The sequence below is a fragment of the Mobula hypostoma genome, chromosome 14 (genome assembly GCF_963921235.1).
Source record: "Mobula hypostoma chromosome 14, sMobHyp1.1, whole genome shotgun sequence".
In the NCBI taxonomy this organism is placed as follows: Eukaryota; Metazoa; Chordata; class Chondrichthyes; order Myliobatiformes; family Myliobatidae; genus Mobula; species Mobula hypostoma.
In genome coordinates, this window is record NC_086110.1 from 23,577,587 (window position 1) to 23,593,071 (window position 15,485).

The following is a 15,485-nucleotide window of genomic DNA, read 5'->3' on the forward strand; positions in this document are numbered from 1 at the left end:
TGAATTGGTAGACTGGACCATATTCAGGGATTCATCTTTCACTTTGTATTTATTTATGTTATTTGGTAATACAGCATGGGGTAGGCTCTTCTGGCCCTTCGAGCAATGCCATTCCAGCAACCCCACAATCACGATTAACCCTAACCTCATCACAGAACAATATACAAAGACCAGTTAAACCCCACTTACATCTTCGGAACGTGGGAGGAAACTGGAGCATTCCAGGGGAAACCCACGCATTCTGTAGGGAGGATGTACAAAGGCTCCTTACTGAATGGCGCTGGAATTGTGTTCCGAACTCTGGAAAGCCCCAAGTCGTAATAGCGTTGCGCTAACTACTACGCTACTGTACGTTGGATCTGAATGAATCATTGACTACATCAAGACCTGCGTGGACACAGTCGTGCCTTTGCAAAAAGACCAAACGTACCCAAGCCAGCAACCCTGGATGAACCAGGAGATTCACGATCTACTGAAGACTAGATCTGTGATGTCCATGACTGGTGGTCCAGAATCCTTCATGAAGTCCAAGCCCGGCTTAAAGAAGTTAGAGGAGCAGTTGAATGCAGAGCAGCTGTGGCAGGGTTCTGATGCCATTGCTTATCACAAGGTGAAACCTAATAGCAGAAATTGCAGTGGTGCTTCACTCTTCACTCCCCGGTGATCTCAGTGCCTTGTATGCATGCTTCAAAAGGGGTAATAACATCGTGCCGGCTGGGAGGCTAATGTCAGAACATCCTTAAAGAGGGTGAACCCGTGCAATGCATCAAGCCTCAACGGTGTACCTGGCCAGGTACTGAAAACCTGTATTGACCGACTTGCTGAGGTGTTTAAGGGTGTCTTCAGCCTCCCACTGCTGTGATCTGATGTTCCCACCTCCCCCCAAATGGCAGTAATACACCGGTGCTCAGGTAGTTCCCAGTGAACTGCCTCAACGACTACAGCCTGGTAGCACTTGTGACTATTGTGATGAAGTACTTTGAGAGGTTGGTTATGGCTAGTATTAACTCCTGCCTGAGCACGGACCTGGACGCTCTACGTTTGCTGGAGACCTGTTATTCTGGTAGGCAAACTGCAATCTCAATGGCTTGCCATTCTCCACTTTGGTGCACATAGACAATATCAAAGCATACGCCAAGCTGCTGTTCAACACCTTCATCCTCTCGGTGATTTAGGAACAGCTTTTTCCCCTCCACCAACAGATACCTGATTTGTCCATGAACTCACGAACACTGCCTCATTATTCCTTTCTTTTTGCACTATTTAATCGTTTTGTAATTTGCAGTAATTTTGTGTCGTTGCACTGTACTGCTGCCATAAGATGACAAGTTTCATATCATGTAATCTGATTCTGGTGATTGCATTGTATTTAAACCCCTTGTTGATGTAATGGAATGAGGTGTCATGATTGTGACAGTAGTGCTTCAGATAGGGAAATGAACATGGAGGGATGTGGATTGTGTGCAGGCAGAAGGAATTAGTTGAAGTTTACATTATACTTGGTACATACATCATGGGCTGTCTGTGCGCTGTAGTGTAGTAGAGTAACACTGCCCAACAGGTCCAGGACGACCACATCTAGTCCCAATTGTCCATAAAAGTTGCTGGTGAAGGCAGCGGGCCAGGCAGCATCAGCAGGAAGCAGTACAGTTGACGTTTCAGGCTGAGGCTGAGAAGGGTCTCGGCCCGAAACGTCGACTGTACCGCTTCCTAGAGATGCTGCCTGGCCTGCTGTGCTCACCAGCAACTTTTATGTGTATTGCACATTTCCTCATGTTTGCCCAATTGTCCATGTTCAGCAAATAATTCTCCAAGTTCCTCCCCTATTCAAATAGCTCTCATGTTGCAATTGTGCCTGCCTCGATCACTTCCTCCGGCACCTCATCTCAGGCACTCATTACCCTCTGTGTAAAGAGGTTATCTCTCCCCTCTTGTGTCTCTGCCCTCTAGTTTTGGGAAAGGACTATGACCATCCACATTCCTCATGATTTTACAAACTTCTATGAGGTTTTTCCTTCACTCTCCCGCGCTCGAAGGATAAAGACCACAGTACCGGCCTCTCCTTAGAAGTCAGGGCCTCTAGTCCAGGCGGCATCATGAAAAGGGATAGATAAGCTAGGGGCAGGAGAGTTGTGTCCTCTGGTAGGTGAGACTAGAACTGGGGGACATAGTCTCAAGATTCAGGGGACTAGATTTAGGGTGGAGATGAGGAGGAACTGCTTTTCCCAGAGGGTGGCGAGTCTGTGGAATTCTCTGCCCAATGAAGCAGTGGCGGCTGTCTCAGTAAATATGTTTAAGACAAGGTTGGATATATTTTTGCGTAGTAGGGGAATTAACGGTTATGGGGGAAAAGGCAGGTAGGAGGAGATGAGTCCATGGCCAGATCAGCCATCATCTTACTGAATGGCAGAGCAGGCTCGACGGGCTAGATGGCCTACTCCTGCTCTTATTTCTTCTGTTCTTATGTTATCATCGTAAATCTCTTCTACACCTTTCTAGCTTGTCAGTGCCTTTCCTGTAACAGGGTGACTAAAACTACACAATACTGCCAAGATCTACAATGACTTGTATAACTGCAATATAATGTCCCTAAACCTAACCGATGCCCTGGCTGATGAAGGCCAGTCTGCTAATTGCCACCTTCACCGCACGTTTACTTGTGAGGCCACTTTCAGCAAACTGTGTACTTGTACTCCAGGTTCTTCTGTTCCATAACACTTATCAGTGCCCTGCCGTTCACAGTACAAGACCTATCTTGGTTTGACTGCCCAAAGTGCACCACTTCAGGCTTATCTAAATTGAAATGCATTTGCCATTCTGTAACCCGACTCCCTACCCGATGAAGGTCTTTTTGTAGTTCATTGTAACGTGGTTCACTGTCAACAGGACCTCATCATGTAGTATCCTGAGCAAACTCGCTTATCATGCAATGTACATTCATATCAGAATCACTTACATAAATAATGAATAACATACATAGGTCCCATCTCTGACCTTTGGGGCACTCTACATTCACAGAGCTCCAGTCAAAAAATCAACCTTCAACCATCACCCTCTGCTTCCTATCGGTGAGCCACTTCTGAATCTACTTTAGGAAGAGGTACAGTCGACGTTTCAGGCCGAGACCCTTCGTCAGGACTAACTGAAGGAAGAGTTAGTAGGAGATTTGAAAGTGGGAGGGGGAGAGGAAGATCCAAAATGATAGGAGGAGACAGGAGGGGGAGGGATGGAGCCAAGAGCGCTGAACAGGTGATTGGCAAAGGGGATACGAGAGGATCATGGGACAGGAGGCCTAGGGAGAAAGAAAAAAGGGAAGGGGGGAGAAACCCAGAGGATGGGCAAGAGGTATAGTGAGAGGGACAGAGGGAGAAAAAGGAGAGTGAGAGAAAGAATGTGTGTATAAGAATAAATAACGGATGGGGTACGAGGGGGAGGTGGGGCATTAGCGGAAGTTAGAGAAGTCAATGTTCATGCCATCAGGTTGGAGGCTACCCAGACGGAATATAAGGTGTTGTTCCTCCAACCTGAGTGTGGCTTCATGTCTTGATTCTCATGCGACGTAACCTTCCAGATCGGTCTGTCACTTTGTCAAAGTCCTTACTGAAGTCCCATGTTCTATGATGTATGTTGTATGACTACGTATTCATTTAAGAGGGTGGAAAGTAGTTCTTTGACAGTTTGGTAGCTGCTAGAAGTTCTTATCATTATAAATGCTGCTTCCATGGAGCCAAAGAGGCCCTTGAGGTCAAAGGACTAATTTTGAAAGAAGGACATTAATTTGCTGTTCTGATAGACTTGAATGTTATCTGTCAATTGATCTTCACTAAGTTAAACGATGGATTGTTCTTAAAGGGGAATGTGCTGTGACAAAACAGAGGTGGATTAGTTTTTACAAGGAAATGTATTAATAGGGGAAATTGGGAAAGTTAGGAGACACCGTGACAAATAGCTCTGAGTCCTGTTGCTATCTGCATTTCAGCTCTGTGCAGCTTTTCATGAATCTTATCATCGGATGTTTACGGCTGGTGACTCTGATGGCAGGAGATGAATGTTCACTACAGGAAGCTACATGATGTTAGCTGGGCGTTCCTTGTTTCCTTGCCTTTTAATTGTCTTTTCTCTGCAGGCAGGTCCAAACTATCATCCTTCCTCTAGATTAGGCTGATTTAATGTGGGGAAGTGATTGTCACTGGTATCCCAGAAGCAAGTTATCAACAATATGATTGTGGTTAGCCAAAATAGGTAGCCCCAATTATTCCTTCCTCTCTAATGGTGCATTATAGGATTATGTGGCAATTCCTTGCGTGAATGGGAAAATTAAGCATTGAGGAAAAGATATTAATTTTTTGACTCATTCCTGTACTGTCTTAACTTCCCCACCTACTTAGTCACTTTTATTTCTGCACCATCGTCAGGGATTATTCCAAGAATTGAATTCCGTTTTACCTGATATTTTAAAAAATGCGCCTCACTGTTTTTCCATTTATGCCTTTTAATTCTTCATGTCTCACTCTGTGAAAGGCTGGTTGTAAATGATACAAACACACAAAATGCTGGAGGAGCTCAGCAGGCCAGGCAGCATCTGTGGAAAAGAGTAAACAGTTGATGTTTTGGGCCGAGACCCTCCAACAGGACTAGGGAAAAAAAGATGAGAAGTTGGAGTAAGAAGGTGGGACAGGTGATAGGTGAGACTGGGAGAGGGGGAAGGTGAAGTAAAGAGCTGGGAAGCTGATAGGTGAAAGAGATAAAGAGCTGGAGGAGGGGGAATGTGATAGGAGAGGGTAGAAGGCCGTGGAAGAAAGGGAAGGTGGAGGAGCACCAGAGGGAGGTGATGGGCAGGTAAGGAGATAAAGTGAGAGAGGGAAATGGGAATGGAGAGGGGGGGCATTACCAGAAATTCAAGCAATCAATCCATCAGGTTGTAGTTTACCCAGACAGAATATAAGGTGTTGCTCCTCCAACCTGAGTGAGGCCTTATCATGGCAGTAGAGGAGGCCATGGACCGACATGTCAGAATGGGAATGGGAAGTAGAATTGAAGTGGGTGGCCACCTGGAGATCCCGCTTTTTCTGGCGTACGGAGTGTGGGATCTTGCGGTGCTGGCTATTGTCTATTAGCTCTTCAGTTCTGAGAGTCTGCTGTATCCAAGTAAGGGCACCTGTACTTCAGAAGCTATTTGCTGGTTTTTAAGCACTTTGGGGTAGACTGAAGCCCTCAGCGTCAAAGTGGAGTTTATTGTCATATGCATAAGTCCATGCGTGCACAAGTGCAATGAAAAAAATCCTGCTTGTAGAAGTGTCATGGGCACATAACATCAGATTCACATCATTTGCCAAAAAAAATCAATAAAATATAAATTTAACAAAAGTATGCAACAGACACCATTAAAACACAAATTAACAAAGTCCATTGTGGTGCAGTGGTCAAAGTAGTCATCGTGTCCCATACTGAGGTAGTGATTAGGCTTGTGCGGGTTGGTTCTAGAACCGAATGGTTGAAGGAGGGGAGCTGTTCCTGAACCTGTGGAGTGGAACTTCGTGCCCGATTGTGGCTGTGAGAGGAAGGCATCACCAGGACGGTGTGGGCCTTGGTTGATGGATGTTGCACTATCTTTATAAAAGGCACTGTTTAAAAAAAAAAGCAGAAAATCATAAACTCAAGAGATTCTGCAAATCCAGGACTGGAAGGGTTGCAGTTAAAACATTGACTGTTTATTCCTCTAGAAAGATGCTACCTGACCTGCAGAGTTCCTCTGACATTTTGTGTGTGTCGCCATATGACCATAAGATATGGGAGCAGAATTAGGCCATTTGGCCCATTGAGTTTTCTTTTTGATGGTTTGTACGATTTGTTCTTTCTTTTTTTTGCACGTTTGATATATGACTGTCTTTGTGGTGTGGGTTTTTTTTTAGTGAATTCTATTGTGCTTTTTTGTTTTGTTGCTGCCTGCAAGAAGACAAATCCCAAGGTTGTAGATGGTATACAGACTTGGATAACAAATGCTACACTTCGAACTTTGAAATGGTTTGGCATCAAATGGATGGGCTGAAGGGCCTTTTTCTGTGCTGTAGCCTTCTATGACTCTAAAAGGTGAAGGATGGAGGAGGTTTGGAGTGTAATTTAGTGGACTGGGGAGGGGATTCAGTCAGGACTGGAGGGTTAGATTAGTATATTAGTGTAGGATGATTGGCTGTGGCAAAATAAGATGGGCCGTGATTGGGTTGGGAGGCTTTGGGTTCATGGTTGGGCATACGGTACGTCCTGAAGGTGACTGACAGAGTAAAACATGTATGGGCTGCCTTATTTTCTCTAAAGTTCAGCATAAAAGGGCTCTATTTTCCATAGAGTTTTGCTCCTGCTGAAGTGGCTCAGGTCCTTTCGGTCTTTGCAGATGGAACTGAATTTACCAGAAATGGTGTTCAGATATGGTTGCATGTCATTGGATGTGATTTAATTTAACTGGCATCTCTGCTCAGGCGTGTGCACCTTATTCACTAAGGACCTTGAAGCAATTTGGTGACTTTGCAAAAGGTGCAGTAAGGGCAATGGGTTTTCCGATCAAATCTGTCACACAGTACACACTTAACCCTTTGGACTGGTGAGCAGGATAGCAGAGATTGGTAATTATCACATTGTAGACATGGGGTTGTCCAGCACAGAAACTGGCTCTTCAAAACCGCCATGTCCATGTGGAAAAATATTTACCTACTTGAAGATTTCAGCAAGGTTATTTATAAGAGATAAGCTCTAGGTTTTTCACTAAGTAACACAAGAAAACATCATAAATGGGACAAGTTGAAAATTAATTATCTAAACGATTTAAAACCAGTATTTTTCAAATTTATTCATGCAATTATTTGATTTGAAATTTTGTCTAGAAGAACATATATTGTAATCGAGGTTTGTGCATGCAGGTCATGGCAATATATCAGACAAGCTTATTTAACTCCAACTACTTTTCTTCCAGAATGTACTGGCTAAAGCCTTGTATGACAATGTGGCCGAATCACCAGATGAACTGACGTTTCGCAAAGGGGATATCATGACGGTTTTGGAACGGAACACAGGAGGCTTGGATGGCTGGTGGCTTTGCTCGCTACATGGACGGCAAGGTATCGTGCCTGGAAACAGGCTAAAGATCCTGGTGGGAATGTATGAGAAAAAGCAGCCAAATTCCAGCCCGGCACAACAGTCCCCACAATCACAACAGCCTTACCAACAACAGAATGTTTACCAAATGCCATCCCAGTCCTCACAGTATACAGCTATGCATCCGGCTTACCTGCCCCAGGGAGACAACGTCTATATGATGCCCTCATCAAACAAAGTACAGCAGAGCTTGTATCAGGTTCCTCCTGCGCTGCAGAACCAGCCAAACAAGTACCCGGCTACCCCAACAAAGCAACAGCATCAGACCTTGTATCAGAAGACAGCAACTCAAGGCCACTTGACCCAGCCCATGAACCCAAACCAGGAGATATATCAGGTGCCCCCATCTCTGAGTCAAACCCAGGACATCTATCAGGTACCCTCCAAGAGTCCACCTCAGGATATCTATCAGGTGCCCCCATCCATGGGTCCTGGACAGGACATCTACCAAATACCTCCATCCATAAATCCAGTCCAGGACATCTACCAAGTGCCCCCTTCCATGAATCCAGCCCAGGACATCTATCAAGTACCTCCTTCTCTGGAAAAGAGAAACTGGGAAGGAACAAAGCCAGTCGGAAAGGTAAGTGAACTGCACAAACCGATGCCCTTTGTGGCATATCTCACCAAGCGTTTTCTGCCATTAATGCCTGTGGGGAATGTATGAAGTAAAATTCTGCATTTATCTCCCAGTATCTTCCTGTTGGTGAGGCTTAGAAATTTTGATACGGGAACAGCTCAGGATGACCAGTGAGGGATCCGTCACAATAATGCAGGCAAAAAAGGCGTCTGATGGCGTGATCTTGTAAGTGGGGTGACACATGATGCTGTTAGAATTTTTCAGGTTTAAGCCACTTTCTCCACTGGCACCATTTCGTTTTGTGTGGAGAATCTTTGGAATTCACTCCCCTGTGGGGTTGTGGAGGATGGGTCTCTGGAGATATTTAAAGAAGGGGTAGATTTATGAAAGAATGATAAATTCAAGGTGGTGGGAAACTGACAGAGAAGAGGAAATGAGGTCTGGGGTACATCAGCCTTGACCATATTGGATGTAGTGCCAGCCTGTTGGGTCAAGTAGACTAACCTGGTTCCTATTGTCTTGTGCTCCGGAGCATCAGTAGTCAACAGCCAACTCTCTTTCAGCTTGCCTCAAGGCTTGATTGGTGCAGCAAGTGCCTTTAAATTAGTAAGATACAAAATATATGAGGAAGTTGGTGGAACATTTAGTTATATGGACTATAACCAAGGCAACTAAAGCCAAGAGGAGCTGATGTTCTGGAATTAGTGAAAAACCATTAAAAAGGCAGTAAATGAGTTTGGAATGGATAGGAACTTTTCTGGAGAGAGAAACAATTGAAAGATCCAAGGAGAATAATTTAATAGTGACCTTTTCCTGTTCTTAAAAAAAATTCTAATCCGTCTCCCTGGTATGGTTCACTATGTTGACTCAAAGGGTTACCCGACAAGATGAGTTAGCACACTGTTACAATAAGAATGATGAAGCACTTCTAAGTTAATGAGTTTTTCTTTTGAAATGAATTCATCTCCCACTCACTACTGGGCTCCAGTAACTCTTAACTAGCCAATTGTCCTTGACCATCCCATCTGTATTTAATACTTAGAAATAGTAATGTTATGGAAGGATATTAAGCTTTATTGCAATTTCCTTTTATTGTTTACATTGTAAAGAGGTTCCTGATGAAGCTATTCCCTCTTTATGGAGTAAACTGATCCTATGACAAGTTGGTAGTAAATTAGGTTTTCAATGTGCACACAGTTTTTAACAAGCAGAACATTGTGGCATTTGCTCGTTTTTAAGCACTGTTTTTCAGATCATACCAGCTCACTGCATAATTCTCTTCATTTATCAATATACACCCTGCTCCTTCAGTAATTATTTTGCATCTGTCACATCTAGTTACCGATGGTCCTGCACTAGAAATTCTCCATATTTAGGCTAACGAATTTGGAACATTTCCGATTGAATCTCCAGCACTTAGTAAATTGCATTATTACTCATATACCTGCAGGTGGAATAGGTAATTGGAGAAGAGTCCCAAGAGCAGTGGGCATTTAATGCTCAAAGTGCAGCCAACTTTCTTGCCTTAAACAAATTAGAAGTGTCTTTCAGCTCCCTGATCCTAATTTTCACTTAGAGGAAAGTACACGGAGTCTAGTCTGAACCAGAAGGACCATTGCCAGCAGCCAGCTGGTGCAGAAGCACACCCTGTTAATGGGAAATAGTTGGTAATATGGTTCATTTAATGTCACAAACAGATGGGGACTTGCAACACTCTGCAGCAGTAATATATTGCTCATTATGTTGTAAGATCAGGGCGGTTGAATTATTGTGCTTTTGTTCCTTTTATGCTATGTAACTAAAGGTCAAGCTCTTGAGATTCCCATGAACTGTCTGTCCATTCAAGTTAGGATCAAACACACATTCAGACTTGGATTTTAGTTTTAATGCCGAAGTTTCTCCTATCAAGAGAAACAACTGAAATGTTCCAAATCTGTTAGCCTACAGAATATGGAGAATTTCCAGTAGAGGGGTATTTGTAATCAGGCGAGACAGATTAAAGATAATTGCTGAAAAAACTGGGTGTAAGGGTTGCTAAATATGGGCAATTGTTTTCAAGTAGCAAGCTGTTATGATCTGAAATATGCTTCTTGAAAGTGCAGTGTATGTAGGTTCATTAGAAATTTTTAAAAAGGGTATTGGGTGTGTACCTGTAAACAAACTGTTAGCAGGATAATGAGGAAAGAGCAAGTCAGCAGAGCTAATTAATTAGCTGTAAAGGGACGGTATGGAACTGATGGGTTGAATAGCCTAGGGCTGTTTGATTTGGGAACATGTTATAATGGGATATTTTTTTTTTATATATAAAAGTGTATGTAGAATCACGACTTCAACTTCATGTGGGAAGGCACAATAGCAGATTGGCATCCCAAACAGATGGGCCTTCTATTCCATGGGTCCAGTGGTGGGGTGAGCCATCAACTGAACTCAGGTGACAGGTTCTCGTGCTGTGCTACTGAATCAGTTCAGAAAACTAACAGAAACGGCAATCAGCATTTTTAAAAACAAACGGGCAGACTCATTCCCGAAGACCTGATCACACAAACACAGCACGGAGTTTGAACCTATGAAGTGCAGTTACACTACAGTGGTGCAGTTACACAATGGTTTTGATTTATGTTATGGAAATGCCCGACATTATATTTTTGTGGGGTGCTGCAAAGCATGAGGGATGGCACGGTGGTGTAGTGGTTAGTGCCATTGCCTTACGGTGCCAAAAAGGGTTTGATCTCCATTGCTTTCTCATTGGAGTTTGTTACATTCTCCCCATGACAGTGTGGGTTTCCTCTCGGTGCTCCGGTTTCCTCCTATTTTGCAGAAGATGTACGGTTAGGGACAGTGAGTTACAAGCATGCTCTGTTTGCACCAGAAGCGTGATGACATTTGCAGGCTGCCCCCTGCACAATCTTGTGTTGGTCGTTGATGCAAAATGACGCATTTCACTGGATGTTTCGATGTACATCTGACAAATAAAGCTAATTTTTATCTCTTTAAGCTGGGGTGATATCCTTTCTTTACTTCTTTAATATATTGAGCTATTACACACATATATCAACTGATCGGAGACACATGTGTCCTGCTCTTTTAGTTTGTCTCTGCTCTTTACCTCCTAAAGTATACACTGGGCCTGTTCCCCATGTCCCCATACTCAGCTACCTCCTCACCCTTTATTGATCCTGGGTATTGAATTTTGTTCATTGGGCACTTTATTTTCATTGCAGACTTGGAATTTCTGGAGAAGGAAGAGGAGAAATTTGGGAGATTTATTTGACCATGTTCTGTAGAAGCAGATGAGCAAGCCACAGACCTGAATCCAGGCAGCTGCACGTAGAACAGGAACATAAATATCTCCAATGTTGTGCAGCTAGATGTTCATTGAGATTATATGCTGTCAAACTGAAGACAATTTATTGGGTTAAAATGGATCAAATTTCAACAGAACCTTTTTAAGAGTTGGAAATATTATCTAACTGCTCTATGCACTAATCCATTGTGTAGAATGAAATTGGGAAATTCCAGATATTCTAAATCATAAAACATAGAACCATAGAACATTACAGCACAGAAACAGGCCTTTGGCCCTTCTTGACTGTGCCGAACCATTTTTCTGCCTAATCCCTCTGACCTGCACCTGGACCATATCGCTCCATACCCCTCTCATCCATGTACCTGTCCAAGTTTTTCTTAAATGTTAAGAGTGAGGCCGCATTTACCACTTCATCTGGCAGCTCATTCCACACTCCCACTACTCTCTGTGTGAAGAAGCCCCCCCCAATGTTCCCTTAAACTTTTCCCCCTTCACCCTTAACCCATGTCCTCTGGTTTTTTCCTTCCCTAGCCTCAGTGGAAAAAGCCTGCTTGCATTCACTCTGTCTATACCCATCATAATTTTATATACCTCTATCAAATCTCCCCTCATTCTTCTGTGCTCCAGGGAATAAAGTCCTAACCTATTCAACCTTTCTCTGTAACTCACTTTCTCAAGACCCGGAAACATCCTTGTAAACCTTCTCTGCACTCTTTCAACCTTATTAATATCCTTCCTGTAATTTGGTAACCAAAACTGCACACGGTACTCCAAATTCGGCCTCACCAATGCCTTATACAACCTCACCATAACATTCCAACTCTTATACTCAATACTTTGATTTATAAAGGCCAATGTACCAAAAGCTCTCTTTACGACCCTATCATAGAGTAGGTAAATTCAATAATATAAAGACTTGAGGATATTTTTAAAAGTGTATATTTTATAGTGAACTTAATAGTTTAGATTTCTTCACTGAATTTTCATCAAAGACACAGCTTTCTTTTTGTTAGACAGTGAGGCATTTTATCAACTTTCTGAGTAGGTTAAATTTAAGGATCCATATCATCCAGCTAAATAAAAGTTTCATTTTCCCATTCAACTGGTAATTGTCTTGATGAAATTTGGCATTTGAAGTTGATGATTTGGCTTTAATGATCTTAATGTTTGTATGAACATCTGGTGTGTAAGCTAATAATTTTTTATCTTTAGCTAGTTGAGCTCTTCCTCGTGGCTGAGAATGGCTTGCTTCTGTCTTGGTTCTGTGAGTTTTGAGGTGGCTGATAAAGACTAGTGTAGGAACCACAGACTCTGCTGCAAGTAGACCAGAGGCAGTATGACAGGGTGGAAGGGAGGGTGAGTTTGGAGGTGGGGCTCCCCACAAAAGGAGTTGAGATTCTCACTACGCCTCCATTTTTGGCAGTCCTTGGTTGGGGATTCCTAGGAATGAATCAGTGATATTGTTCTAGTTGCGCAAGGATGCTTTCTCATTTTCTCTCTTTACTGTGTAATCTCTTGCCTTAACAGAGCTTGGAACGGAGAATGTTTTGCAGGAATTGGGTATTGGGCACATGAATGAAGGGGTCTGCCAAAGGAACTAACTGAGTGATTAGGATCACCTTTGGTGGCAATGCTGCCTGGGAAAGGACTTTGATGTTAATTTGCTTTTCCTTGCCAGTGGATTTGGAGATGCCATTGATGGCCTCTCTCTGGTGTTTTGAGATAGCTAATGATGGTTGTTCATATCTCAGAAACAAATAGGGATTATTGTTGTCCAGTAGACCATGAACTTTGTGATGGGTATGAGACCTTGATCTTCAAATACCATTTTCCTCAAGACATCCAAAGGTTGTCCTGATGCACTGAAGGCAGTGTTGCAACTCAGCACTGTGGTCTGATTTTGCTGTGAAGTAGCTCCCGAGAAATAGGAGGTGATCCGTATTTTCCATGGGTCAAGTCAGGAGCCGTTATTATTGGGAGGTGGTGGTGAGCAGAGTGGTCAACTTGGTTGAGGACTTTTGTGTATGGCCCATTATCCCTTGCCCTTCAGTGAATGAGCCAATGACAATTCAGAGATTGACTTCCAAACATACCACGCACAAGGGTCACCTGTGTATTTTGGATGGTCTTGGTTCTGGAGTGGAAGTGCCGTGGGTTGAGAGTTTCCCATTTGTCCTGTAGGTCATTCTCATTCCAGCAGGAAGCTTGTAGAATGGTGAACTGCAACATGGGAATAAGAAAAAATGAGTGAAGTGTTGAGACAATGGGGAAGCCTTGCTTGACAACACTGAGATTTGGAACTGGTATGGACCTGTTTGATTAACTTTTTATAATTGCTCCAAAAATGGGCTCGATAAGAGACCATGGGTTTCTGGAAGGAGCTAATTTATTCAGCACTGCCTCTTCCACACCTTCTAATTGTCGAAGACATCTGGCAAACGTGGTGCTGTGATGAGCAGCGTGTTTAAAGTGCTAACGCTCCAAAGAGATGCATTACGCTAGGTCTGGCTGACGAAGTTTCATTGCTCAAGGCAAAATGCACTAGGTTTTCAGATCCCGCCCATTCTTACTCGGGCAAGTGATGTGAGTCAGCTCAGTTTTGACGCAACTTTATTGACAACCGTGCAGCTGACCTAAGGGCACTGTTGGAGGTGCGGCAGGCAGAACTACCAAGCAGGAAACGACACCTCCCTGTAAATCTCATTAAAATGAAGATGGATTTAAAATGCATATTTTACAGTGGGTGTGACTGTTCTTGTATATTTTATACTGTGTGTGTTCGTAAAGATGATATATACAGAACATTAAAGACAGGATGGAGGTGCTTCAGGTTTGGTGAGCACACAGCCGGCAGAGTTTGATGTTCAGCTGATTTACATTTAATTATCCTGTACTTTCCTGAAGAGTTTACCTTGCATTTATAGGGAGAAGTAGGATCAGTCTGTTTCTTCTGCTCTTTACACTATTCTCTGTGTAAATTGGCTTTGTTTGCTGCACAGTAGAGTGGTGAGAGTCAGGCACCCAGCTCTGCTTACATATCCATGACTGACTCAACATTGTCAATAGTTGGCCTGTATTTTATATGCAAGATCCTTTTGGTGCATATCCTGCTGGGGCACACACGTAAGGAGTTGTGTTTTTTTTTGTGGCAGCAGTGCAGTGCAATTCATAAAATTACTACAGTACTGTGCAGAAGTGTTAGGCACCCTAGCTATATATATATGTACTGATGAAGGGTCTCGACCCGAAACGTTGACTGTACTCTTTTTCCATAGCTGCTGAGTTATTCCAGCATTTGGTGTGTGTTGCTTGGATTTCTAGCATCTACAGATTTTCTCGTTGGTGATATATATCTGCCTTCAATTTTTGTACAATTACTTTCCATCCCTCTGAGAGTACTACACTCTTTTAATTCGCACCTCACCTCTCTCAGATTCTCACTGTTCTGTCATTGCAGAGCCCTGCCCCATTTTCTTAGCCCCAGGCCACGAATTAGCAAATCTTGAGCCAGCACAGCACACAGTGACACATATTGCTTCAAATAGGAAGACAATTTTTGTGAAAATGGCAGAGAAAATAATGTTTTGCGACACTTTCTCAACACCTTTAATCCCCTTGAAAGAACAGCTGAGTAAGTTTTTTTCCTCAAAATAAAAGACCTTTGCAATTAATTGAGAAAAGATTTTGTGACTAGTAGGAGAGCTCTTTGTTCTGCTGACACATGTCTGATACCATATGCAGCAAATAAAATTGATTAAAGGCTTTTGCTATGCTGTAGCTTGGACTGGGTTTATATTCTATTGAACATTGAGGATTACGTAGAGTCTAATTGAGGTAATTAAGATGATCAAAGGGGACGATAAGATGGATAGAGAGACAATTTCCTCTGCTGGGGCTATTATGAAGTGGAAATCACATACATTTGAAAGTAGAGCTAGATCATTCAGGGGCTGTTGTCAGAATAGATATCTTCAATAAAAAGGAAATCTGGAACTCAAGCATTGAGGCTAGAAATTGATTAACAGCCTGAGAGCTGAGATAGACAAGTTTTCGTTGGGGTAAGCTGTTAAAGATTGTGGGACTAACGGAGTAAATGGAGTGGAACACGTTGGAGGAGTTGAGTCATTCAGCCAGTCATCAGGTACCCATTTGTACTAATCTCTTACTCCGGTATCTGGTCCATATACCTTGATGTTTGTTTGGATACTGCTTAAACCTTTTGACTGGTGGTGTGTTCCACATTCTTTGGGGGTGAAAAAGGTCTTCCCTAGGCTTCCTGAATCTCTTGCGTCATGCCTTAAACCTGCACCGCCTAGATTTAGACACATTTTCCATGGAGAAAGGTTTCTAACTACTTAATCCTCTGGACTCGGTATACCTCACTCCGATCCTCTCTTCAGGCTTCCTCCATCCAAGGAAAGACAAACCCAGCCTCTCTGCTCTCTCCTT

The 15,485-nt window shown here is 43.0% G+C and overlaps 1 protein-coding gene across 3 annotated transcripts in view; it reads left to right on the top strand.

Annotated features, from left to right (window-relative positions):
- Positions 1 to 15,485, top strand: part of bcar1 (BCAR1 scaffold protein, Cas family member) — a 268,517-nt gene that overhangs the window by 169,246 nt on the left and 83,786 nt on the right. For all 3 annotated transcript variants that reach the window (XM_063066813.1, XM_063066812.1, XM_063066811.1), the window contains one exon: positions 6,968 to 7,732. In XM_063066813.1, the coding sequence (XP_062922883.1) occupies positions 7,043 to 7,732 (690 nt within the window). In that variant the 5' untranslated portion in view covers positions 6,968 to 7,042. The remainder of the gene's footprint in view (positions 1 to 6,967; positions 7,733 to 15,485) is intronic.